A 27,253-nucleotide genomic window follows, 5' to 3' on the forward strand; every position below is an offset into this window, starting at 1 on the left:
AGCTATCAGTCATTTTAGTAATAGAGTGTCCTATTGATTATTCCACCAGTTCATTGCATAAGAAATACTTGTGCCTTATTAATGAGCAATAATAAATATTCAAAAGAGAAAACACTGCAGGTCTTTCATAAATGAGGTCTTCATTGATTTCTATTTTAGAAATTGCAGTACTTTAATAATTTAAGTGCATTAAACAGCTGTCAAAAAACAAATGATGTATTTACATGCATTTAAGTGTGCAAGTGAAAGAGAGGGCTTGTGTCTGCAGTCCTTTAAGAAGCATGCGGTGGCTGCAGTGAAGAAAAGTGAGCATATCAGCATTCTGAAGTTGGCAATAACTAGTGATCTGTTGTTTTTTTGTTCTGTGTGGCCAGTCATAATCAGTTAGACTCTCTGCCAGTTGAGATGTGTACTCTAAAGAACCTCCGTAGCCTCACACTGCAGCAGAATCTGCTGGAGAACCTGCCAGAGGATCTGGGACAGCTCGCGAACCTCACAGAGCTGGTAACTAATGCATAATGCATGCACTCTAGTGTGTCTTCCTCTCTCTGCTGTATTGGAAATGCATTGATAATCCATTTATTTCCCAATTAAAACAAAGTGGAATGAAAGACTGAAATGGAATGATGGTCAATTTCTGTCCATCCTGTTGAACGATTAAAGGACGCGTCCAGCAACCAGCTGAAGAGCCTGCCCTCCAGTTTCGGGTGTCTCGTCAGTTTACAGAAAGTGAACCTGTGTCACAACCAGCTTAGCGGGCTCCCAGACAGCCTAGCCCGGCTCACAAGTAAGAGTTGCAGAAGTGCTTACAAATAAGTTGTGAATGAGAAAGCGTTTGTTCCGGCGTAACAAATTATTCCATCCATTTATTTTCTTCAAAAGCAGCTCGCAGGTTGGCGACCACACCGAATAGATGTTTATAAAAAGAATGCAATAATATAGATTTGACATAAAATATGCACTAAAGTATAAACATCTATGTATGCATATGACCACAGCCTTATAATTAATAGTCTGATAGACATCAAGATGACCAGAAACAGACGAGGATCAGGAGAAAAAACATCCACCGGTGACAAATGTATTTGTGGTTTGAGGAGAAACGGTAGAGAACTGGGCAGGTGTTTTGTTTAGTGAAGGACCATAGCTATTGTTAGCTAATGTTGTTTTATTGAATAATAACATAACTCTGTGCATATTCAGATATAACAGAATTGATTTTGTTTACTGTTGGAGAATTGGTGCTTATCTAAAAGATGAAGATCAGCTGCTATAAAGCAAATGACTTTTGTGGTCGTGCCGGGTGGATTTTGAATGAATATCCAGCAAAGCTGCAACAGCATCATGGCTCCTCCTCTTGTTTCCTTCTTGTAAATTCACTGGAATTTTATTTGTTTGCTTGGGGTTCTTTCACCCCTCAGGTAGAACAATGGTGCAGTAATCAGCACGGACACCTTATAACAAGGTTCTTTGTTTAAATCTTTGTATTTATTTCTGGATAACACAATAGTGTCATTTTATGTTTGCCATAATGTTCCACACAACAGAAAATATTAATATAAGACAAACTCGTGAATGAATAGGTCACAGTAGTACAGCTTGAGCTTTATGTTGGGCAGCTCTCTCTGTATTTTTATGTTTGCTACAAGCTGGCCAATAATTCCCCAAGATGTGGGTGGAGGGACAACAAGTTATTTCTTTGACATACACTAAGGCCCTGTAATAAGATGGGCATGTCAGCAGCTGAAAGTTGTGTTACTTTTTCTGGCTTTTTTGAACTCTGGTTTAATTTGGCAGATGTTAAGCTGCTGGACTGCAGTGACAATCAGCTGACTGAGATTCCTGAAAGCCTATCAGAGATGCTCGCTCTGGAGCAGCTTTACCTTAGACATAACAAGCTCCGCTTCCTCCCAAAGCTCCCCGCACCTGCACTCAAGGTATTAACAGCAAAATGATGTTCCAGGAATTAAAACTCCTTTGTGGTGTGAGTGAAGCTGACGGTATTAGAGCAATGACCAAATCGCTCTGCGCTCTGTATTGTGTCTGAGACATGCTTCTGTGCATCCATTACTCTGGCAGTGCAGAAAGATGTAACTGTGTGTGTGCGTGTGTGTGTCTGTGTGTGTGTGTAGGAGTTATATGTGGGGAACAACCAAATTGAGCAGTTGCAGACGGAGCAGCTATCCTGCCTGACAGCCATCTCTCTTCTGGAACTCAGAAACAACAAGATCAAAATAGTCCCTGAAGAGATCACTTTACTGAGTACGCTAACGCGCCTTGACCTCACCAACAATGACATTACCAGGTAAGCTTTCAGTATGATGACACACTGCTCAGTAAACCTTTTATACCTGCAAGCAGCCAGGATGCGACTGAATTCAGTTGGAAGGAAATATAATCACTGCTCTACACTGAGAGCAGCTGCATCAAGTTTCTAGTGCCATTAGTCTGAATTTATGCCTAATTTGTATTTTATTCTCGTTTTCTTTATTTCAAGCATTTCTTGATGTTATATCTGAAAAGTGTCCACCTTTTCAGAGTAAATCCTAGCAGGTAGATTTTCATACGAATAATATTTTGTGTCCTGTCAGCCTTCCAGCGTCACTCAGCCTGCTGCCCAATCTGAACGTGCTGCTGTTGGAGGGAAACCCTCTGCGAGGAATCAGGAGAGACATCCTCTCTGTAGGTGACACATGAGGACTCAAATACAGAGTATGCATGGTAAAACAGAGGAAAGGAAGAGAGAAAGGAAACGTGGCAGCTGAATATGTAAAAACACTGAAATCTGCATTTACAGGATTATATGGAGAAGTTGTAATACAACGTGAATTCCAGAAAAGTTGGAATGTTCTTTAAATTTAAAAACTAAAAGACTTTTAAATCACATTAAATATTATTATCTTTGAGTAATTCATTATCTGCAGTGCATAATATCAAGAAAATATTCAGAGAATCTGGAGAAATGTTGTCTTTTCTTACAGAAAGGAACCAGTGAGCTTCTGAAGTATTTGAGAGGAAGAGTTAAAGGTAAAGTGGTTTTTTGCCCTACCTGTATATGTAATGGGATACTAACTAGTAGTTATGCTATATAAATGAAGGTGCTAACACCTTACTAAAACCTTAATAATGCTTAGTAGTGTGATGGTATTGCTATCAATGCTTTAGTTCTTCTTGTCCTGGGTGCAAATCTACAGATTCTGCTGTCCTTACATGATCTTTTGTCTGTTTTTTGTAGAGGAGCCTGACAAAACAGATGGAGGAGATACAGCTATGATGTTACCCAGCCAGGCCAGGGTCAATGTGCATGACATTAAAACTCTCAAGCTGTTGGCATACAGGTTAGTTATATAGACTGGTTTCTGCATTTCCACAGGAATGTGCATGTACTCCGTCAGGGAATCAGAAAACTATACTCACCAGGCTCTTTGTGCTGGTTTTTGTCTTTGCTTTGTGCTGTTGGATTTGTCTTCATACCTAAATACTAAGAGAAAGATCATATGTGTCTTCATCCGGATAGGGGTTTGTGTTGGTGTGTGGGACTTTAGCCTCGGGCTTATAGTGTTAAATGGTGATTACAGGTCATTTTATGGAGGAACACAAAAGTAATGTAACGAGTAGTGTAACAAATGACTGACTCGTGGGAGTAATTAAGTAACGTACGCCATTACTTTTAATGTTCTGTGTAATAATTACTGTTTTGGAGTAATGACCCAACACTGATCCCAACAAAGAGGAGAAATACCCCCAACATGCACAAACATTTGACCACATCATGCGATTAATTTGCAGAATGTAAAGTCTGTGATATGCAGTTTAGTTATGGTGGTAGCTCACAAAGTAGAGCCAATAGCAATCGATGCGAGAATGAATAGTTAATCAAGTGGACAAGGGATCGAGACAATGGAATTGCTGAATTCTTATCAATTCCCATGCCTAATAATTATTGGTTATTACAGTATATTTACGCTAAATACTCCAATGTGAATGTGTTTGTGACCAGTGACAAGCAAGCAGGGAGTATCCCAGAGGAGCTGTTTGATGGTGCAGCTGATCAGAGCATTGCCACAGTTAACTTCAGCAAAAACCAGCTGACTTCAGTTCCTCCCAGGTACACGCACACTCCCTCGCTCTTTCTTTCACACACAGAGCATCACTGTGTGACAGACGGTAAAGCCCCAACAAAAAGCCATTTCAATGCAGATGATTGCAGGCTAATCACACTTCTGTCTGCAGGCTGGTGGAATTCCAATCTTCGCTGTCAGAAGTCAATCTGGGTTTCAATAGACTGATCAGCTGTTCACCTGACATCTGCAAGTTACTCCAGCTTACACACATCGATCTCCGGTACGCAGACACAGCCGACACTCGGATATGGACAGAATTTATTTCAGGAAGCTCCCATTTATTATATAATATGCAAATTTTGAGTCCAAAGTACAGAAAGGACAGAAATCCACCGCATCATTCATGTGTGTGTGTTTGTGTGTTCTTTTGCTTTTGTTTTATTTTTGCCTTTCCAAATCAGACACCACATCATTGCAAACCACTGCCAACATTTTAGCTCTGGAGTCTCCCGTCCTGTCCTGTTTAAATTAAGCTATAATCTGACATTACATAATAATGGGTGTTGTTTTTAGTACTAGTCTGTAAGATGTATGAAACCTCTGAAAAGGGAAGGGTCAGGTGTTAATATTTTATGCTGTATTTGTTTCTTTCGTTTGTTTTAGGAATAATCAGCTGAGTGATTTACCGTCTGAAATGCAGAACTTAACTAAACTACGTTCCATTATCCTCGTTTACAACAGGTAACTTAACTCCACATTGCAGCCCCATCATCCAGCATTTTTTCATCACACCCCACACACACACATACGCAGCTGCTCGAGGGAGCAGCCACAGCAGTCCCAGCGCCTTACTTGGATTCCTCCTTGATGTCTGATCAGCTCTGAGGCGACCCTGACATGGCTTGCACATTACTCCATAAAGCACTTCAGTGCTGTTAGCTTGTAATGTTGTGTGTTGTGATGTTCCATATACAGCTTGTGATCCATTGCAAGACCTTCCCTTGACTGACCTTTCTGAGCACCACAACTAAGCACTAAATAAAGAAGAGTGTGCAGGATGGAAAGATGGAACTCAGTGGGATGTGATCTAAACCTCTGCCCTTAGCAGCTTAGCATGAAGCATCCACTGTTGTCTTACTCGATCTGATTCCACAAGGGATGTCAGCTGACATGTTGATTCCTGCCTACAGTATGTTGTACAGTTTGGGCCTCAGAATATGATGCTGTGCATTGAAAATGAAGTTAATCAATCACAGACTAGACAATGATCCTCTGCTCTCATGAAACTAATAAGAAAAATATGTTATCGTCATGGTCTTAGCTACAAATCGCTTCACGTTGTTGTCACGGAGTCCGGCCTCCTCGCTTTGTGGCTCATAAACTGTAGGTAATGGAGCACATGTACAGTGGTTCAGTAAGTTGGCCTGTCTGACCTGTGTTTGTGTACTCGGTGTATTTCTGTTGCTCACAGGTTCAAATCCTTCCCTGACGTCCTGTATGAGACCCTTTCTCTGGAGACTATATTGCTTGCTAATAACCAGGTGTGTGAGGTGGATCCTAGTCGCCTGATGAAATTGACTCATCTGTCAACACTAGATCTGGCAAACAATGACCTGCTCAACATCCCTCCTGAACTGGGCCTGTGTACCAGCCTCAGGTAAGGACCTTACTCATTATTTATTTTATTTTTTTAAGTGAGATCACTTTATCCTGCTGGATAAAACAGATGCTGACAACGTTTATCTTTGAGGACAGAATTTGAAGTTATAAATGACAATATATGCTACTGTCGGCATGTCACAAAATGTTAAATGGCAATAATATCGTGCCATGAGTGAAGTATCATGATAATATCATATCATGGGCTGTCTGCTGATTCCCACCTCTATACCATAAGTGCATCTACTTAAAATCGCAGCCGAGTTTGGAAACTGTGTAAATTCCTGTAAGATGTACATGAAATTCCTCACAAAATGAGTTGAATTTGGTGTTGTTCCTCAGGTGTCTGAGTCTGGAGGGAAATCCTTTCCGCACACCCAGAGCAGCAATTGTGGCCAAAGGAACAGATGCACTGATGGAGTATCTGCGCAGCCGCATACCAACATGATTTGTGACCTTGTTTGAAGGAGAGCACCACCACCGTGATCAAGACGTTTAAATGCAATCTTTTTACATTTTTTCACACATCTATGAAAAATGGTGCAGACTGCTTTTTGAAGATGTTAAGGGTAATAAAATAAAACCATTGATCTGTTTTTCTTTTTTCCATGGATGCGAGTCAGAATAGGATTTATATTGTTCGCTATTCTGCAGGCAGCACTTCTCCAAATAAAGTTGTTTGGCTAATCGTGACTGGTGTGAATTTCGTAACATATTAAGTACAGCTAATAGCCCACTAAAAGTATGAAAACTAAAAAGTGCTGTTTATCTGAGCTCTGCATAGAGTTTATAGAACGTCTATACACACTACAGTCCATTTGAAAGGTTTTAGGTCCACTTTTCGGTCATGTTGTCAGATCAGTTCTTTTTCCCTCATTAATCACAGTTACATAACAGAAAACACCTTTCAGTGTAAATTCATTTATAAAAACATAGCTGATATGTCCAATATAGTCATTTTTACCCTTCAGCTGTAAAAGACTGATAGGTATTGTTGTCACCCTGCCAGGCCCGCGTGTAATGTTGACATCCAAGTTTATGAACACAATAACTTGAGAAAGACTTTCGATTGATTCCATAGAGACCTTGGTCAAGGTCAAGGTTAGAAGCCAAGTGTTCTGAAAATCTTGTGAATATGATAAGAAGGTGGTCAGAATTTTGAAAATGATAAGATAGGTTTGTCTACTAGGAGGCTGACAACACTGTCGAGAAAGGTGGGACAGAGAGAGATCAAGTCCCCCTGACATCACATCTGATTGGGGGTAAAAGGTCTTAACATCCAGCCTCATGTTTAAAATGATCATAGTGCTAAAACAGAGCTTCTAGTAAATCATTGATTTTGATGGTCTGAGAGCAGAGAGTCTCTATGGGGATGCGGTTTGTGGAGGATGACAGAAAACGAGAATCTGCAGAGAGGCGTGTAAGACTGCAACTCTACTTCCTGGTCCCAGCTCTGGATAGTCATGTTTTGGGGAATTTGATACATTTGTTCAGATTTCTAGGAATGAGAGCTGCGCCATCCATAGTGGGATAGAGTCCATCTCCCCAGCCACCTCCTCCAAGATTTGGGGGGGACACCAAGATGTTCTCAGACCAGCCAAGTGCTCTGGGTCTATCCTGGGGCTTCAACCAGGGAAGCATCCTTGTCAGATATCCTGAACACCTCAACTGGTTTGTTTCAGTGTGGAGGAGCAGCAGCTCTACTTTGAGGCTCAGCCACCCTTCTTCTGCAGGACCACTGGGGTCATGTGTTGGTCAGCAGTGAAGGATGGATGTCCTGGAGGTGTGTTCCCTGACTTTTGAGGCTAGCTACTCTGATATTTTTTTTAAATGCTCAGCAGCCTGGCTTATTAATAAACTACCAAAATAATAACACTTAATATACCAGCGTTCATGTCATGAGCACAACCAGAAGGAGTGTTTTGCGACTTCCTGGTTGTCCAAACTTCTTTTTTAATTAAAGCAGAATCAGTCCAAATCTAAAAACAAAATCAAATGAATTTATTATTCAACCAAATTGCACAGACATTTAAAAAATGATAATCTGGCCATGACAGACACACAGATAGAGACACGTGGACAAGAGAAACTACGACTTTGGAATCTCATAGTAACTACCACTAATATATCCCCAGCACTGGGAGAAGAGCCGAGTTATTTTAACACTCCCATGCAACTACAGGTCAACACACAACTTCTAGCATCCTATACGTCTTAGAAAAACAGAAAAAAGGTAGTTGTAGTACGTGTGTGTGTGCGCTGTTGGAATGACAGGCTGGTTGTTGGTCGAGACCGAGTATGGATGGTTGATGTTGAACGTGGATCTAAAAGTCTTCAGAGCACCACTGTATACCCACTTTTGCAAAATGGCCAAACTCCTTACAATATTTACAAAAATATAAAATGTAAATAAAAATACAAACAAATTTTCTTTTTAAACACATTTTTGTTACGAAAGGAGGACTGAGGTGTAGAAGGTTTGCTGGCTGTCTTTCAACAGTGTCGTCCTCCGTGCAGAGTGGGCGCTGCAGACACTACTGATCTGTCTTCTGCTTCTTGCTTTCAACCTCATCCTGAAAACCGAGAAGATCGAGGTTAGAGGTGATGCTGCGCAAAAATACAACACCGCTATTGATGTTTTGTTATCCCCCTTTTCACAAGTAAAAATGAATGTTTGCCAGCAGGTTAACAAAACATATTTCAAAGATGTGCACTGAACTTTTCTATCCCTCACTAAAAAACGTTTCAGGTAAAGATAACATCCATCCAGATACGTGTTAAACAGGACATTGTTTTATGTTTTTATTATCGTTATTATTATTATTATTTAAAGGAATCTTAGATAACTGTTGGATTATGCACTGTAAATCTGTAGGGTCTTTATAATTTGAAACTATACAGAAAACTGAGCTAAAGTTTCAAATATATGATATTTTGAATATCAAATCTGGGTTCAGGATAAATAACACCTTTCACGAAATAGTTGAAGGTTTACAGACACGTCTCTTTGCAGCTGCAGGCTGAAGCCCTTCAGTGTGACTGATCTGCTGTAACCCTAACTGTTCTTGCTGTTTTTAGCATAAAAAGCTGCTCCTGTAAGCTGGACACATCCTCACATCATCATCGTCATCGTCATCAGCTGCTCTCTTCCCCCTCGGTCCATCAATGTCATCTTCTTCATCGTCCTCCTCGTCACCTGAATACAAAAAGATAAAGCTTGTTAGAATGAAACAGTAGAACAAATCGAGGCTTCGGTTCAGTATTTTTCACCCCACCTGGATCACACTGTGGCTGCTGTGACTTCTAAACAGATGTCTTGTCAAACTCTATCAATAAATAATGCAGACAAGTTTCTATCTACTTACATGAATAATTGGTCTTATGTGTAGTTATCCATCATGTGTATGATTCATAATTTAGATATGTAGCAAACCCTTGGCCTTCTCTCAATAAGCTTCACGATGTAGTCACCTGAAATGGTTTTCACCTCACAGCTGTGCCTTGTCAGGGTTCATTTGTGGAATTTCTTGTCTCCTTAATGGGGTTGGGACCATCAGTTGTGTTGTGCAGAAGTTAGCTTGCTACACAGCTGAGAGCCCTATTTGACTACTTCATATTATGGCATGAACCAATCCACTAAGTACAGAGAAACAACAGTCCATCATTGCTTTAAGAACTAAAGGTCAGTCAATCTGGAAAATTGCTAAAACTTTGAATCTGTCCCCAAGTGCAGCCGTAAAACTATCAAGCACTATGACTAAACTGGCTTACATGAGAACCTCCCCAGGAAAGGAAGACCAAGAGTCACCTCTGCTGCTGAGGGTATATATTTCTGAGTCACCAGCCTCAGAAATTGCAAGCACCTCAGATTAGAGCCCAGATAGAGAGACTGCAGGAATCAGGCCTTTATGGCCAAATAGCTGCTACAAAACCACCACTCAGGAAAAGCAACAAACAGAAGAGATCTGTTTGGGCCAAAAACAAGAAGGAATGGCCATTACACCAGTGGAAATCTCTGCTTTGGTCTGATGAGTCCAAATTTGAGATCTTTGGTTCCAACCATCGTGTCTTTGTGTGACACAGAAAAGGTTGATATTTCACCCTCACCCCATCTCTAAGAGAGATAGGGTGAGGATTCATTTCCCCCATTTGGATCTGTGATCTCATTCTTTTGGTCACTACAGCTTGTGACTGTGGGTGAGGGTAGGGACGTGGTTGACCAGTAAATTACAGACCCAATATCTGATTTACAAACATGAGGACTGAAAATTTCCAGTTTATCAAACACCGCTGAGCAGTCCTTACCTTTAAATCTAACCTTTCCTCTTTCATATCTTTCTCCATCTCGGAGTGAAGTTAGCTCTCTTTCTTTTCTCTCCCTGTGTAATACAGCAGCTGAACCTTTAGCTAGCAACACACTGTGGGACAAGCTGCACACAAGCATCTGTGTTTGCTGATGTTTGTTGAGCTCATAGAAACAATTTCTAGAAGACTAGAATAGAAATAGAAAAAACTCCTCATTTGTAGAGCTAGCTGGATGCTGAAGTACCGCAACTGCAATTTACGGACACTTGCAGTTATTTCATGTTCGGATGCTGACAATGACATGAAATATAAAAGGCGTCAAACCAAAAGTAACGATTTGTTTTTGAAAATATAAGAAATTACTCCCAACATTCAAAAATGTTGAGAGGTGTTACAAAAATCCAAACTCCTAAAATGACCCCAATTGATCACCGGCCATACACAGGACGATTGTAAACAAAACACAATGATGGTTCTGCAACATTTGGCAGAACAAGGCCACAAAGTATCACCACAAAAGTTACAACTGTGGAGTGACAAAGTCATCTATTTAGGACATCAGCTAACAGGCCAAGGCCGCACCCTTCTAGAGAGCAGGAAGACAGCAATCCAAAATGCCGCAAAACCAATAACTAAGCAGCAAATGATGAGTTATTTAGGTCTGTGCAGCTTCTGTAGGTGCTGGATTCCAGAATATGCATTGCTGGTCCAACCACTACAGAACCTCATTTATGGTAAAGACCTAGCACTGAAAGACAAAATACAGTGGACCCCAGAAGCAGAAAAAGCTTTCACTGATTTAAAAATAGCATTGCAAACATGTACCGTCTTAGCATTACCAGACTATGAAAAACCTTTTGTCCTCCATGTGGATGGTGCAGGAGGGTACATGAAAGCAGTCTTAACTCAAGCTTTTGGAGAAAAACAACGCCCATTAGCTTTCTACTCATGCAAACTTGACTCTGTAGCTGCTGGATTACCCACCTGTGTTCAAGCGTGTGCAGCAGCAGCAGAAGCAGTTAAAAAATGTGCAGACATTGTTCTGGGACATAAACTAATCATCAAAGTCCCACATGCAGTGACTTCCATTTTACTGCAAGCAAACCTTTCATTCCTTACACATGCCAGGCAGCTTTCATATGTAGGGATATTGCTTTCGCTATCACATATCACCATAGAGAAGTGTGGCCAACTGAACCCAAGCACACTTCTCCCGACCCCTAAAGATGGAGAGCAACATTGTTGTATTAAGAAATTAGAGGAGGAAACGAAACCTCGCTCTGACATACACAGTTCTCCAAAGTCTAGTTTCAGTAATGTTTTTGTGGACGGCTCAGCGTCAAAAGACATTTTCGGTAGAAATTGTGTGGGTTACGCGGTCACAACTGTTGATAAAGTGATAGAAGCAAAAGCTCTCAGCTCCTCAAACTCTGCTCAAAGCGCAGAACTAACCGCAGTCATCAGAGCATGTACACTGTACGAAGGTCAAAGTATTAATATATACACAGACAGCCAATATGTCTATTCAGCAGTTCATCATTTCGCTAAAATATGGCATAACAGAGGAATGACAACTTCCTCAGGCAACACAGTTCAACATGCAAACCTTCTAAAAAAGCTATTAGAAGTAATAACGTTGCCAAAAGAATTAGCACTATGCAAATGTGCAGCTCATCAAAAGGATGACACAGAAATTACGAGAGGAAATAACTTTGCTGACAAAGCAGCAAAAGCAGCTGCAGAAAAACAAATTGATGTTTTAACAACAGAAACCATAGATCTAATACCTTTAGAAATACTAGCAGATGCACAGAAAACAGCATCGCTGAGTGAACAAAAATCTTGGGTGAAAGATGGAGCAGAATTAAAAGACAACCTCATGATGTGTAATGGCAAACCAGTGCTTCCAAAATCTTTGCATAGAACTGCTGCTTTAGTGACACATGGGAAAACTCATGTGTCATCAGGAGGGATGATTAATATTCTTAATAAACAATTCTATACAAAAAATTTTGAAAGTTCAGCAAAAGAGTTTATTAGAACATGCATGATTTGCCAAAAACACAATGCTCAAGGCAATTTACGACCAAAACGAGGTCGGTTCCCTATACCGCCGCACCCATTCCATACAATTCACATGGATTTCATAGAATTAAATGAATCACAATCCTCCAAGTATGCACTTGTGATAATAGATGTATTTTCCAAGTGGCCAGAAATATATCCAGTGAAAAAAGCAGATGCAATTTCAGTAGCGAAGTGTCTATGTAATCATTTCATTCCGACGTATGGTATTCCATCTCTGATAAGATCAGACAATGGCACACATTTTGTAAATGAAGTAATAAGTAAAGTTTCTGAAGCTTTAGGCTTCAGCATAAAACATCACTGTTCTTATCATCCACAAAGTGCTGGATTAGTCGAGAGAACTAACGGCACAATTAAACAGAGATTGAGAAAATGTATGGAGGAAACTAAAAAACCATGGCCTGAGTGCCTAGGTTTAGTTAAATTATGGATGAGGATAACTCAAGGAGCAGGTGGTCTGACACCATTTGAAGTTGTACATGGTAGACCCTTTCCCCTCCCCATAATTAGTGAGCCAATTAATAAATCCATTACAGAAATAACAATGGCAGAATGGATGACAAAACTGTTTGAAAATAAAGAAGTGATTTTGAGCAATCAGCTGCCGTGTGATCCATCTCCAGTCTCTTGCAGGTTGAACCCCGGTGATTGGATTCTGATTAAGGTCCTCCAGCGAAAGAGCTGGAGTTCTCCGCGGTGGGAGGGCCCATTTCAAGTGTTGCTGACAACACCGACAGCTTGTAAAATAGCCGAACGAGTTTCGTGGATTCATCAATCCCACGTGAAGAAAGTGTTTGCACCACAATAAGACGCCGGTTCCCCTGACTCTTACGTGAACCCCTGCTGGAGGACAGGGCTGAACGGGTTTCCCGCCCTGTGCCTTCTCGGCAGTGCTACTCACGTGGGAGCTCGGGTGTGCCTGGTCGCCCTGAAGATCAGACTGACCTATCCCACCGAAGAGCAGAACCAATAATAACACCAGGGACGCCTGAATAAAATCTCAACAAGATGACTGAGGAAAACAACCTGATAAATCCAGAAGAAGAACCAGCTTCAGAATCAATGCTAGCACCAGTTCCAGCCCCAAAGCTGTGGGTTGCTTGGGCGCTTGTGACAACACCAGGAAAACCTGTGATGGTGATAGGTGGATCCATAAAGGACCAAAACAGCAACACATGCCACAACACTACACAATATATAGTCCCACAGAGTGTAAAGTCTCTAATCTACAACATAACAAACTGCACCCACCAGTACCCAAATATAAACTACACCTGCAATGAAGCCTACTGGGTGCATATAAACGTCAGCCATAGAAAACTGAAATCATTCTCAGTTGTTTTGCCACCTGACATACAACACCCAGTGTGCTTTAACTTCACAGGAGCAACCGGACAAACAGGTACGCCCCAGGGTCTGAAGAAATTAGGACAAAACCGAAACTGCTCCATGATCCTGGCGGCACCAGATTGGGATGGCATCGGCTCATCAACAGGTACATACTGGGTACAGGGCGCAGCTTGGGCGTGTGGCCTGAAAGTCTATTTCATGCTGCCACCAAACAGCACCGGACTCTGTGCCCCTGTTCTGGTATCTGACCACACCTTTAAGATGTCAGTGAACAGCAACACCAGAGCTAAACGTAACACAGGCCTCAAGCCCCATGATCCATATCTTGGTTCTGATGTACCAGATGACTTCAAACTCTGGACCAAGAGCCAGAAGGTAATACACGCTTTGTTTCCATGGATAGGAGTAGGGAAACACGCACTACAGATAGAAACCCTGGACTATCGTTTTGGATTATTTTTAAATGCTTCAACCCGCATTAATCAAGGACAGAATGAAGAAATTGATGCAATTCGCATCACTGTCATGCAGCACCGAGTGGCTTTAGACATCATTCTCGCAGAGAAAGGTGGTCTCTGCGTATTGTTTAACACTACATGTTGTACCTACATACCTGATAACATCCATTCATTAAACATGACAAATGCTTTGAATGTTTTGAAACAACTGAGCGGCTCTTGGAAATCCCTACTGATTAAAGGCCTGTTGGCCCTTTTCAGTGTGATGTTACTATTTTGCCTTTTCATTGCTTGTATTATCCCATGTCTGAGAAGCATAATGACAAACATGTTCCAGCGTATGTTAGGAAACCATGTCTTGGCTCAGTCAGTTATGGAGGATCCCTATCGTCAGTATGATATGCTGAGTGTGGGAGAGAGAGAAGAAAATCTCTATGACAATCTTGACAAGCTTGTTGTTTAATTATTTCACTGAATGACGTGCAAGTTGAAAATGTGACTAACAAGTGACTATGCATTGAGTAAAACATGTGAAATATATTAACATCAGGAGGGAATGTTAAGAGAATTTTTATTTTAGTTAAATCATTAAAGTATAATCAAGTAGAAACAAGTATGCCTTATAATCAAGTGTTTATATATTTTCACACGGTAAAGCTTACTGTTGAAAAGAACACAATGTATTCCTTGCTTAAGTGTGTGAGATGTTTGACAAAGACAGGATATATACATGCATTCTTTACTTCAGTGTCTGCGATGTCAGATAAGCATGAATACTGCTGTGTCGTTGTTTTTCAGTTTGTGTGCAGAAGTTAGATAGCTAAGACAATGCCTGAGCTCTCCCCTCTTCAGTTGAAAGAGGAAGTACTATGTAACCCATTTTGCCTTATAAATAAAGCGAGTAAACGGTGCTCGGTGTGTTAGTCTGCTCAGAGACTCTCACCCGTGCGCACGTCTTTGAAACTCTGAGTCGGTCTGCCAGTGTCTCATTTCTCTCTTACTGTGTTTGAACAAATTGTCAACCCCTTGACAGACCCCAACACTAAAAACAACGCCACGTCTGCTTTTTCCTCTCACCTCTGCATTATATCGATTGACATGTTTTGTTGTTGTTCTGTTTCATCACCTCTTTGCTCAGCATGGCATAAAAAAACCTACCTTCTCTATCCTCCTCCTCTTCGTCGCCCACATCCTCCTCATCCTCCTCTACCTCATTGTCTTCCTCACCATTTTCCTTTTCCTGACACGGTGAGACAGATTTATGTTGGTCACCAGTAACACACAAGGACTATCCACGTCCTAAAAGGTGCGAGAGGCGTTAACAGGAGCTGTTCTTACATTTTTGCCATTGGCAGCAGAGTCTTCTCCATTCTCTGTCTCTTCAGTCTGTTTCTTCTCCTTCAGCTCCTGAAACAAAACATATTCTTAGACATGCTGGCCCAATTTTATGAATGCAGGAAGAGCACATGATTAAACGAGACGACCTAATGACCAAGTGTGATCTCAGCATAACTCACTTTATGGTTTCAGAAAATTTTTTAGGAAAGATTATTTAGTTTAGAAAGAGAAAATTGAGCAAAAATGAGAAAAGGGTAAATATAAATTGCATTGTTTTAAAGTTTAACTAAATACGACATCTGTCAAAAAACTAATGTAGTTTTTTAAAGAAAACATTTTCTTAAATGCAAAAATAGATAAATGATCTAAAGTACTGTAATGTCAAATGATATAAGGTATACATGCAACATAATACATAAAATAAAACTGTCTGTTAGGCTTTCTTACGTTAACAGTGGGAAAAGGTTCTGACAGTGTTGTATCTGCTGGATGACATAGATTAGGTATGTGTTCATGAGTATGTGACTTTGTGCAGGTGTGTGTCTGCATGTTTACATGTGCAAAATGATTGAGTGAGTTTGTGTCTTTAAGCCTTTAAAGGAGCATGTGGTAGCAGCGGTGAAGAAAAGTGAGCATATGCACATTCTGAAGATTTTGTCCTGCTGAACACAACGTTATGATGCTGCACATGTTAATAATTAATGTCAGTAATCATTTGGTGCAACGTAACAGCCCCAGGCCAGTGGCTCATGATCCACAACATTTTTATTGGTCTGTGGGGGAAAAAAGCTTTTCATTTTATATTTTTAAATATTAAAACAATTTCATTAACACAATATTTTATAATATTTCACTTTAAATCTGAAAAATAATGTTACAAAAGCTTCAAACAAATACTGTCTAGTTCACCTCATGGCCCCTTTTAGACTCAGGGGTTGCAGTTGCAGCCTGATCTAAACGTGGTATCAGACTAAGTGAACAGTTCGTCTGCATATTTTAATGTAGCCGTACGTCTGTAGCTTAACTGTAGATTTGTTGCTGTGTAGAACAAAGAGCCGTGGATGGAGCAGCTACAGGGTTTGCTTTTCTTTACATTGGAGTTTGTTGATCAGGTTCTTTGATGACGGGCTCCTGCCAGCTTTACCCACTGAAGGTTTTAATGGTCATTACAGCTAGAAAAAAGTTTTCACTCCAGCTGAGCTCAATGTGTCGTCTCCTCTTTGCCCTTTGTAGTGCACAGTGTAGACAGACGTCAAGCCAACGTTAACATGTGACATTATCATCACTGCTTCTGTTGTGTTACCAGGCTTTCTGTTGAAACACTGGGCTCTGCGTGGGCTTTATGTTGTCGTACTTTTTACTCACATGCATGCTTCTAAATACGTTTCTATTGCAGGTCTATTTTTTGTTACAAATGTGGGCGAGCGTTACAGTACGGAGGAGTATTTTTGTTTTCTTTTGTTTCTTTTAAACAAAATGTGCAGATTAGTTGTTTACAGGCTAGCTTCCACGGCTCCTATACCCTCTACAAAATGTCTTGTGTAGTTGGTGTAACCATCGATATCCTTGCACCTGTCCACTGCAGCCACTTCATTTTTTACAAATCTGTCCAACTCTTCCCTGACCAGATGCAGCTTTCTGCACCATCTTTTCAACATTGGAGTGGATAGACTGTAAAATCTAATTAGTTCACAAAACTTAAAAAAAATTTAAATATGCAAACTTGTTGCCTAAAAAAAAAAAAAAAAAAAAAAAAAAAAAAAAACAACCATACAAAAAGCTTATTTAAAATAACCAAGTTAGGGAAACTTATTCATTATGAGTACATTGGTCATAATTAGTTCTTACAGAGTTTTAAAAAAAATATGCAAGCTCGTTGCCTCAAAAAAAGAAATAAGCGTACTTAAGATCACCAACTTAGGACAGCTTCTTCATTGTGAGTACACAGCACTAAGAATATCTTGGATTTTCTGAGCAATAGTAAATGTTTGGTCAATGACAAACATTTCAAGATCAATTATATTAAAAAAAAAAAAAAAAAACTTCTGAAAAAAAATTTGTGGTAAGTTACTATTTTTAATTTGTCTACATACAAACTGAATGCAACTAAAATCACATTGCTTTTTATATTCCTTGAGTTTAAGAGATTTCTAGTTCAACAACACTCAGATATAAACACTGTAAGTATAATTAAAAACACTTCTCGTAATGTAGTTAAAATCAGCCCAACTTTTATTTTCAAACGCAAAAAAGTATATCAGCCAACATACTGGACACTGTTCTGCTGAACAACAAGCAAGTATACTGCCGCTATAGTAGCCTGTGTTATTGAATTTTATTTTAAATATTACCAAATGTAAATTTCATATTTATTTGTTACACAATTTAAAGCTTTAATAACCGTATAATGAAACAAAGTCCTAGTTTCAATTTCTGTCTATCTATCTAATGTTCAGTGTAGTCTGTAGCTCTAACACCACATTTGTTTTGCATTTAAACACACAAGCTTGTAATACTTTAAGGATGTGAAGGTCCTGGCATTACTTTCAAAATGACTGTCATAGATTTAGGTGATTCAAATATAAGTGCCTGAAGAAAGTCTTTAACATTGTCCCAACATCCCCGTACAGTGGCAGTGGATGTGGGTTGGAGATCCAATGACCTTGAAGATGCAGGTGACCATCTTCACTGACCACACCATCTGTGACGGAGGACTCGTCTCTCCTTGCGTTCTGCAAGGAAACAATCATATTCTTTAGAACTCATTCATTCTCTTCCGCTTATCCTTTTCAGGTTGGTGGCGGGAGGCTGGAGATAATCCCAGCTACCATAAGGGAAGAGGCAGGGTACACCCTGGACATGTTGCCAGTCTGTCACAACACATGAGACAGGCAACCATTTACACTCTGATTCACACCCACTTGCACTTTCGAATAACCAGTTGACCTAACCACATGTCTTTGGTCGTGGGATAGTCCGGAGTACCTGAAGAGAACCCACGCCAACACGAACATGCAAACTCCACACAGAAAGGCCCTGGCCAGGTGGTGAAATCGAACTAATCACCGCGCTGCCCATTCTTTAGAACACCATGTTATATTTGCTCTTAAAACATTTTTTCTGCATCTTAGACAATCAAGTTGCATTATTACACTGTTTTCAAAAAATGCTGTCAATTTGATATAAGCAATTATGCCATCCATCCATTTTCTTCCACTTATCCACGGCTGGGTCGCGGGGGCAGGGGCCTAAGCAGAGAACCCCCAGACTGCATGTCCTGGGTCTGCTCTGGGGCCGCCTCCCGGTGGGACACGCCCAAACCACCTCGACTGGCTCCTTTCGATGTGGAGGAGTAGCAGCTCTACTCTGAGGATGATTGCAGCTGTGGCCCCAATCCATCTGCCAATCTTTTGTTCTTCTCTCTGCTCATTTGTGAACAAGACCCCAAGATACCTAAACAGTTCCACTTGGGGCAGCAACTCGTCCTTTAGCCAGAGTGGACGCTCCACCCTTTTCCAGCTGAGGACCATGGCCTCAGATCTGGAGGTGCTGATTCTTATTCCCGCCACTTCACACTCAGCTGTGAACTGCTCCATTGCGAGGCGGAGGCCACCACCTGGCTAACCAAGGCTGGTAGGACTCCTCCTTCAGCTTGATGCCTCCCTTCTGAGATTACCACTACGACAGGCACCAACCACCTACCGGCCGCAGCTCCTTGCTGCAGCAGTATCAGTTATGGAGGTGCAGAACATTGTCCATTTTGACTCAATGTCCCCACCCTCCCTTGGAAACTGTTGAACTGGGATATTAAGATCTCCTGAACTGGGGCTTCTGGCAGGCATCCCATGTGCAGCCTATATGCTTGGGTGTGACAGGTCTGTCCAGCATCCTCCCCCACCACCTGATCCAACTCAGTGGAGTTGATAGCTCAAACGTTCAGACTTCACTATATACTGTACAGACATTGTGGTACCTCTAAACTAAGTTTGTGAGATATAATCTTTCAAGAAATGCAGCCCAAACTGTTGTTTGTATTTACTTACACAGCATGTCTTATGAAATGTACACAAAGTCCTGCTTTAATGCCTCTGAGGACAACAGCATAATGCGGTCATATCTGAGGACTAATAACAGAAAGCACGAAAAGCTTGGTAAAGAAACAATTTCCCAAAGCCAAAGAATAAATTAGAGGAGTAAAACAGGTTGGTCTAAAGTATGATTAAACATTTAGCATGATTAATATAGATGACACTGAATATTACTAATCTACTGGAAAACAAAAAATACTTACCACTCAACTGATGTCTGTCCAACAGCTCCTTTTCTAGACTTGCAAGAGTTCAGTGTAATGTGGGCAATCATTAAACTCTTTCAGTCTAACAACAATTCTGCAAACTCTCTGAGAAATCTCTGACAAAGTAAAAAAGAAAGAAAGAAAACAAGAATAAAAACCAGCAAATTATTCAGAAGCAGATTAGATGCCTAATGGCTGTGCAACCATAGATAACTTACAACATAAAGTTCTGTTGTTTACAACATAGAACTTAATGTTGTTAAAGTTGTTACTTGTTAAAGTTTCTTGTTACAGTTTCTAATAAGCAAGATGACCAGATAAAACTTGTGGCTGTGTTTATATCTAACACAGGCTACCCCAAAATGTTTCTGATCTGATTTATGGATGTCTTAAATTTGACTTTCACAACAAAACTTGTATACGAATACAGTTTTTAGTAAAAAGTAATGGTATTAAGACTACTTTTTTGAAAATGTAACTATGCAGAAATGTTGCTAGTTAAATGTAAAAGCAGTTTGTTTATGTTGATAAAGAATGGCTAGATTTGACATTCACAGATGCCGCAGATGTAGCCATAAAGCATTAAAACAAATGCAGGAGTTCGAATACATGCTTGTAAATTATTGTGCTTTTGCCACCTAACAGTTTGTGTGACAACATGACGACACTGCTAAGAGCTGCGAAAACGTCTCGTCTCTTATCTAATGATTTATAAGCTCACTTTTCCCATTTCGAATCAACAACAGTTAGTTTCACTGAGAGAAATGTAAACGAAAAAGTTAAAGCTGCAGGGTTTATGTTTTTTTAACCAACAGAAGCCGAGAGGCAGCAGCATGCACAGAGCATCGGTGCTACAAGGCTAGGCTAACACTGGCTAGCAAGTTTATAAACCTGGCACTGCAAGAAGGCAGAAAAAGTAAATTATTTACTCACCAAATCAGCGCACCTCCTATAAGAATCACAGTAATGCCAACAATAACCACTTAAGCTGAAGCTTCTCCAGCTGCATCCAGGTTTGCTCATCATAGTCCAGAAAAAAAAAACATACATGCCATGAAAGTGGAGGAGGAAAGCAGCCACATGGCATTTTTAAACCACATCATCTTATCCTTCCACTGAAAGAAGACTGCCTTTTGCAATTTCTTTGCAAAGTCATGCCATGATGAATTAAAACAAAATAAAATGACCATTTCACATGGTTTTAACTGGTTTAGTATGGTTTAGGCATTTGTATGACCTAAGATGCATGTTCTCAATATAGTTCTTTGTTTTTGTGTAGAAACAAAAAACAAACAAAAAAAATACTAGGAATAAAAAAGCAATGAGAAAAAGCAAATCAAAAATTTATTAATTTTTTTTTTTTTTTAGCTGTACAGCTGGGTGACTTTATACAAAATTCCAATAGTGATACAAACTGTCAGATAATGAAGTATCTGAAGTACAATTTCATTAAGTCACCTACACAGAGGGTATGGCAGCCATGGCAGTTTGCCTTGAAAACAACAACCGTGATCTCCACATTTCAGCTTTCCTCAAAACCTCTCGGGTTTTTCCCTCCTGTCCTCACCTCTGTGGAAATGGGATGCCAGTTATCGTTTACAAACACAGTGCTTCGACGCTTTAAGTTGCAGTTGGCTGGAAAAACAAAAGTTATTTTTCACAAAGTAGTTTTCGGTGCCTTTCATGGACGCTCACTCTGCTTTCCAGTAGCACGCTCCAAACAGAGCATATTTACATGAATGCAGCATTTCACAGGATTCCTTCTAAACATGGCTGAACAGGACTACAAATCTATTCTTCACTCGTGAAATTGGGGTACATGATACTCTGTGCTGAGTTTGCATAATAAAACGCGCGTTTGCACCCTGCCACTCCAGGTCTTTGGAGTGGTTTTCCAGTGTCTGTATGCTAGTTTAAGTGCTTGATGAGTTGTTGGACTGCCTCTGTGTGGTTAAGAGACTGAAATAATCTCCATGTCTCTCATCTTATCTGATTGCCATAAATAGTTCTTAAAACACTGAGCCTTTGCCTTGGGTTTGATAACTAAAGGCTCCACATTAAAACGGGTGGATTAGACTGAAATTTCTACTTACTCTGAATTATTCTTAGACACTACACTAGGTTATCCAACTAATTAGGCTGCTTTTGAAGGTGTAATGATTATTCAATTGACCTGAGGTCTGCTGATGTAAGAAGGGCTGATTACATTTGCAAAGAGCATATTATGAACAGCACATTATGATTGGGAGCTGAGCCCCCCTAAGAGTTTGAACCTAGAATGGCACCTGGTTAGACGAAAGGAAGGCTTCCACCCCTCGTGGAGCGCGCGAGTCGGCTTGCAAACAGACATGCACAGCTTCACGGACACGGCTCGCGCGCCAGCTGTTTGAATTAGCGTGTACCTGTAGAACACCCTGCGCCTCGTCGCTCACTGTTAGCCTTTGTTTGAAATGGAGCTGCTCAGAAACAAACTGAGCGGAAATCACCAGCGTCCCCTCGGCATCACTCAGTACTACAGTACCAGCGGGTACACGAGGCGCGAGGAAACTGAGACATTAAAGAAAACTCGGTTAAAGAAGAAGAGAGGCGCGAGTGTCAGCACGGGCACAGCAGCCTGCCTCCACCGTGACGACACTGGTGAGAAACACAGGAGCGTGCGCGCTCCCAGCTCCGCTGAGGGCCACAGTAGCAGTGAGGTGGAGCTCCACATGCATAAACTCAGATTATTGCTCGATCGCGTCACTGGAGTTACAGACAACACAGAGCTGGACAGTTAGAAACATGCGTGTCCACGCCGTTTCACCGCAGCGGAACTACCATTTGCTTTTGTGAATGATTACACGAATACGTATCAGAAGCACTAACAATGAAGCCGATATTTACTATGTTAAACCAAAACCAGAACAGTAGTTTAACAAGACTAGATGTGGCTCTGTGATAGTCCCACGGTGGTGAATGGAAACACTCGGTGCCGGGCGGGAGATAACCCACTCTGCTATTCTACCTCCATCCCTGAAGGTCTTTATTTGCTTTCGGTCACTGCTTCGACTTCTAAACGTTCCCCAAACAGTAAAAGTAACAGTTCTGCGCGCCTCAGCCGGTTCAGTTCCCTCAACTATCCGAGAGTTTGGCGACAGATCGGGACAGCCCTCACAGAACACACACCTGCATTGACGAGTACAGCGGCCGTATATGTAGTTTGTGAAATGACAGACAGGCATCCTACAATCTCTGCATGTCTGACTCTAAATGAAACTGGGAGGCGGTATTAAGCTGCCCACCGAGGAAGCTTAGAAATGTTCCCTGTGCCAAAACTAGTACCTTAATAAGCCCGTCTTTATTCCTCATCCATTAGCTCCGATCCTTCAGTACATATGTCAATGGATTACAAATGTGTAGATTTATATTAGAATTTCGTGCATACAAGCAGGTCATAATGAATATCATCTAGAAAACTGGTAGTCTTCTTTTTCATACGCACTGTGCTTAAAAAATTAGTAACATGTTACAGTTATAAATGGAAGCAAGAGTTAGAAAAAGCATCGTGCCCTGTCTCCTTCTATTGTCCTTACCTTGGTGCTCAGTTCTCCGCTGCTTTCCACCTGGCTGTCTGCCATATTAGATATATAAAAGGAAATTATTAATATCCAGTCAGAATATAGCAAAAAATAAAAATGAACGTATTGTAATTATTCCAGCTGCTGTGTTAAGATAATCGTTGCGCTGTCAGCTGCTTGTCCGCCAGCTGGAGCTCCCTTCTTTATAGAGCAGTGGGCGGAGAAGGGTGTCCAGAAGCGAACTGTGATTGGTGGTTTGGCTTTGACAATGTCCAGCCTACTATTGGCGAGGGGAAAACAATACCCAGCCCTCCTTGTGAGTGTGTGTGTGGGTCCTGACATTGATACACTATAAATCTCACACATGCTGTGTTGCACACACACACACAGTGCATGTTTAACTTGAACAATTTCACAAGCTAGAGCCTGCACTTTATACTTCATACTATGATATGGGAGTTGGGAGTTCGCCTTGTAATCGGAAGGTTGCCGGTTCGAGCCCCGGCTTGGCAATCTTGGTCATTGTGTCCTTGGGTAAGACACTTCACCCGTTGCCTACTGGTGGTGGTCAGAGGGCCCGGTAGCGCCGGCAGCCATTGAGTCCCTGAGGACATGTCAATGTGTAGATTTATATTATTATATAGTCCTAGTCCTTAGGGACTAGTAAAGCGCTATACAAATACAGACCATTTTACTGTCATACATCTGCTGTTCAGTTGTGCAAGAAGCATCGCCTAATTACGCGTATTGAAAGGAGCGATGCTGAGGTGAAATACCCCAACAGCATAATGGGCAGGCACCTAGATTTTACTTCAGTAAAAGTACTAAAGTATTTCCAGTGTCATTTAAAAAGCTGTCATCATGCTATATTACACTACTTCTATTATTATTATTATTATTATTATTATCATCATCATCATTATTATCATTATTATTATCCTTCGGAAGTGAACATGCAATAAGATTTTCTTTGACTTTTTTTAAAGGAATAATGCAATCAGTTTCTCTCAGTACTACATGTATCAATTGTATCAAATGTATCAATTGTATGTGTAGTGGTTGTTATATATGCTTAGCCTACGTGCCAAGATGTGCCAAGATCGCATTTTATGTTCGTTTTTTTCGTAACGGACTATTGCTTCTATTGTCTTTCTATTTGTTCCCAGTTATAGTACTTCTGTATAAGAATGGGAGAGAGAAAGGCTGGACAAGGTAGCGAGATATAGAGAGGAGGGAGAGGACGGAAGCTTGGTGGCAGGATTGGAAAGGCGTTATGGATCCAAAGGAGGAGAAAGTGTGAACATATTAATATGAAAATATTCTCTGTGGACAGGGCTGCATTTTATTTTATTTTTTTGCCTAATAACATTTTCATAATGCGTAGCGAGTTCTTTACTATTAAAGGAAATATTCAATAATCCTAGTAAGACGTTAATACTGGAACTACAAAGTAAAGAAGAACGCTACACTGATTGAATCCGTCCTGTAATCAGGATAGCTTGTATTAAAAATCCTACAGAGGGCTTCGGGGGCTTCCCTCACCAACATGGCGAGTCTTGGAGTCCGTATTGCGTCTTGAATGTTTAACACTCGTCCTGATTGGTTAGAAAACCGGAGTAAACGTAAAACTGACGCTTTGCGCCATGTGAGTGGCTGACAGAGCTGCCAATCACGCAGAGCCGCTTATGAAAGTGTGCGCGCTGTCGGGCAGCAGACAAAGACAGGAGCGCATCGGAAGCAGGTGGACGGGCTGTTTCTGAGCTGCTCTCAGGCCTCAGAACTCAAATGAAAGAACCTGAAATAACGCATTTCGTACTTTTAAATTAAAGTTAGGTAATGTTTGAACACATTACAGAGCAAACTATGAACCAGTATGTAACAAAAGCAGAGATCCTTAACACACGGTTAAATTCTTTTGTCTTTTTATATCGTCTGTGTCACTTTTCATCAGAGACATCCCAGAGGTCTTGGAGGTGGAGAAGAAATTCCAAATATGAGCGATCAGGTGGTTGCAGCGGGCACAGCAATCCTGGAAGAACCAATGTGGTCGATCTCCATCTCTGCTGAGACTGCAGATGCTTGGCTCAGAATTTGGCTTGAACAGCCCATAGGGCCAACCTGGCCTGTATCAACAGTCTGGCTGCTGTTGACAATGTAAAAATAATAATATGGGCAATGTTTTCTTGGATCATTTTAAATACCAACAAATCATTGTTGCTGGTCTTTACTGCCACAACCTACCCTTTTCTAATGACCACCTGAGTGCCCCTCCAAGTCACAATCATGTAAATAGAGAAAACAATAGTACCAAGCATTCTAACCAGTGGGTGGTATGAAGGAGGATGCAATTGATGTTTCTTTCTGAGTAATTAATGTTTGATTTTAATTAGGGCTATAGAGTAAGTCATCGATTAACCAAGAAATCACATAAGAAGTACTTTTGTCTTATTAATGAGCCTTTGGAAAGCTTCATCAAATACATATTATATAAATAATATACAATGATTACTGTCATATAGATAACAGAAAGCGAGAAAGACCAAGACTGGTGGGTGAGCTCCATTTCCTCACATCAGCAGAGAGAGCGTGGCACACTGTGATGCATAATAATTCAAATATGTCAATAAAAACCAACTCTGCTTTCAAGAAGAAAAATAACGCAGGAGGGTTTTTTAGCTCTGATTCTGTCTGGTCTCTAGTTTTTTTCTTGAATTGTGCAGGGCTTGTCTGCATCTTACACTTGGTATACGTGTCGTGACCTGAACATAGGACAAGGACTATCAAAATAAAACAGGAAGCACAACAAATACTCAGACGTGGACGAAGACACACAACCTTAATGCTGGGAACAGGGGGGCATGACTGATTTGGAGAGACAGAGAGGGCACCTGGAACACGGAGTCAGAAACCTAAAGACTAAAAACTATAACATAAGCACAAAAACAATAAAGAGAACCAAAACAATGACTGACACAAAACCAAGGAATATTAACAAAACTCAAAAAGACATGAACACTGGGTCACCACATGCAGGACCATGACAATTCCTCTGCAGATGATCAGTCAGCTGTTTGACAATCACTCTTTCAACGATTTTTGAGATAAAAAGAAGCTTGGAGCTTTTTAAGTAATGGTTTAAATACTGCCACCTTTCATGGTCTGTGGTACATAGACAATTATTATAGATAGGCTGATCATATTTAGGACTGAAACTTCATTAATGGTAGGACTTTTATGAGCAGTCTTGTATGAATGGGGTCTGAAAGACACATTGATGGTTTGGAAGATGTAATTACTGAAGTTGACTCAGATCAACTGGAGGAAAACAGTCTAAATGAATATCAACGCTACTGAAAGTAGCTGTACATAATTTTATGTCTGTGAGACGGTTATGAGTAATTTTGTCTCTAACCTCTTAGGACCTGACGTCCACATATGTGGACATCACATTTTGGGTTGTCTAGAACAAAATACTAAATTTTGCTCTACAAGGGCCTGATATCCACTCACAAGGACATTATGCTGCTACTGTTCTATCGACGTTTTAAACGAATGTCTTCATATGTGGATCTCATTTTTCTCAGAAACTAAAATCAGGTAATTCTTTGTTTTTGCATTCATCAGGTCCCAATCAACCCAAACAGCAAAGAGAAATTAAAAATGCATCCCATGAAAGAGTTCAGGTCTTAGGAGGGTAATGGTGAAAATGTTATCTGGGAAGAAGTTCATGAAGTCATTACAAGTTTACGTTAAAGGGATGTTTGTCTCAACAGCGCTCTGGCTACAGTGATGAAGAGAAACTTAGGGTTGTTCTTATTTTCTTCAATCAGTGATGAATAGTAAGATGTTCTGGCTTTGCGAAGGGCTTTCTTATAAAGCAGCAAAGTGTTTCTAAATGATCTTCTACATTTGTGATACGCCATTTTCTCTCCAGCTTACGATTTAGCTGCCAGGGAGTCAGGTACTTCTGATTTTAAAGCTCTATTGTTCACAGGAGCTACAGTATCCAGTGTCATACGTAAAATTATTAACAAGATAATCAACCTCTGTTGGAGTAGTGTTCAGGTAGTGTTGGTACAAGGCATTGAAGAAGATAACTGTGGCTGAAATATATTCTTAAACTGAGTTAAAGCGCTTTGA

The 27,253-nt window shown here is 40.6% G+C and overlaps 2 protein-coding genes and 1 long non-coding RNA gene across 6 annotated transcripts in view; 1 reads left to right on the plus strand and 2 right to left on the minus strand.

The window, feature by feature from the left end:
- Nucleotides 1–6,319, plus strand: part of lrrc40 (leucine rich repeat containing 40) — a 10,157-nt gene extending 3,838 nt beyond the window's left edge. The window contains exons 4-15 of the mRNA XM_040048367.1: nucleotides 375–504; nucleotides 664–787; nucleotides 1,798–1,937; nucleotides 2,133–2,305; nucleotides 2,592–2,682; nucleotides 2,982–3,027; nucleotides 3,236–3,338; nucleotides 4,001–4,108; nucleotides 4,234–4,344; nucleotides 4,728–4,805; nucleotides 5,536–5,721; nucleotides 6,066–6,319. Of these exons, the coding sequence (XP_039904301.1) occupies nucleotides 375–504; nucleotides 664–787; nucleotides 1,798–1,937; nucleotides 2,133–2,305; nucleotides 2,592–2,682; nucleotides 2,982–3,027; nucleotides 3,236–3,338; nucleotides 4,001–4,108; nucleotides 4,234–4,344; nucleotides 4,728–4,805; nucleotides 5,536–5,721; nucleotides 6,066–6,171 (1,396 nt within the window). The 3' untranslated portion in view covers nucleotides 6,172–6,319. The remainder of the gene's footprint in view (nucleotides 1–374; nucleotides 505–663; nucleotides 788–1,797; nucleotides 1,938–2,132; nucleotides 2,306–2,591; nucleotides 2,683–2,981; nucleotides 3,028–3,235; nucleotides 3,339–4,000; nucleotides 4,109–4,233; nucleotides 4,345–4,727; nucleotides 4,806–5,535; nucleotides 5,722–6,065) is intronic.
- Nucleotides 6,320–7,701: 1,382 nt separating this feature from the next.
- ptmaa (prothymosin alpha a) lies at nucleotides 7,702–23,312 on the minus strand. 2 transcript variants are annotated; one of them, XM_040048371.1, is made up of 5 exons: nucleotides 23,129–23,312; nucleotides 15,263–15,331; nucleotides 15,083–15,164; nucleotides 8,840–8,919; nucleotides 7,702–8,296 (listed from the first exon to the last, which is right to left on the minus strand). In XM_040048371.1, the coding sequence occupies exons 1-5, from the start codon at nucleotides 23,171–23,173 to the stop codon at nucleotides 8,258–8,260; spliced, it is 315 nt and encodes a 104-aa protein (XP_039904305.1). In that variant the 5' UTR covers nucleotides 23,174–23,312; the 3' UTR covers nucleotides 7,702–8,257. The 2 variants fall into 2 exon arrangements, with proteins under 2 accessions (XP_039904305.1, XP_039904306.1); XM_040048372.1 differs by having other exon boundaries at nucleotides 7,702–8,290; nucleotides 23,129–23,308.
- On the minus strand, nucleotides 15,848–23,122 carry LOC120744190. Of its 3 annotated transcripts, XR_005698317.1 has the most exons (3): nucleotides 19,554–23,122; nucleotides 19,306–19,386; nucleotides 15,848–17,994 (listed from the first exon to the last, which is right to left on the minus strand). It is a non-coding gene; the product is annotated as an uncharacterized LOC120744190 (long non-coding RNA). The 3 variants fall into 3 exon arrangements; XR_005698318.1 differs by lacking the exon at nucleotides 19,306–19,386; XR_005698316.1 differs by having other exon boundaries at nucleotides 15,848–19,386.
- Nucleotides 23,313–27,253: the final 3,941 nt, after the last annotated feature.

This window comes from Simochromis diagramma, unplaced genomic scaffold, assembly GCF_900408965.1.
Source record: "Simochromis diagramma unplaced genomic scaffold, fSimDia1.1 OVJJ01000557.1, whole genome shotgun sequence".
NCBI classification, from domain to species: domain Eukaryota; kingdom Metazoa; phylum Chordata; class Actinopteri; order Cichliformes; family Cichlidae; genus Simochromis; species Simochromis diagramma.

What these genes read in the sequence shown, in the direction of transcription:
- ptmaa (XM_040048371.1), bottom strand. Translation starts at nt 23,173, where the DNA reads ATGGCAGACAGCCAGGTGGAAAGCAGCGGAGAACTGAGCACCAAG. An exon ending in CTGCTGCCAATGGCAAAAAT is followed by an intron (nt 15,165 to 15,262) that starts GTAAGAACAGCT and finishes TCACCGTGTCAG; the next exon opens with GAAAAGGAAAATGGTGAGGA. An exon ending in AGAGGAGGAGGATAGAGAAG is followed by an intron (nt 8,920 to 15,082) that starts GTAGGTTTTTTT and finishes TTTTGTATTCAG; the next exon opens with GTGACGAGGAGGACGATGAA.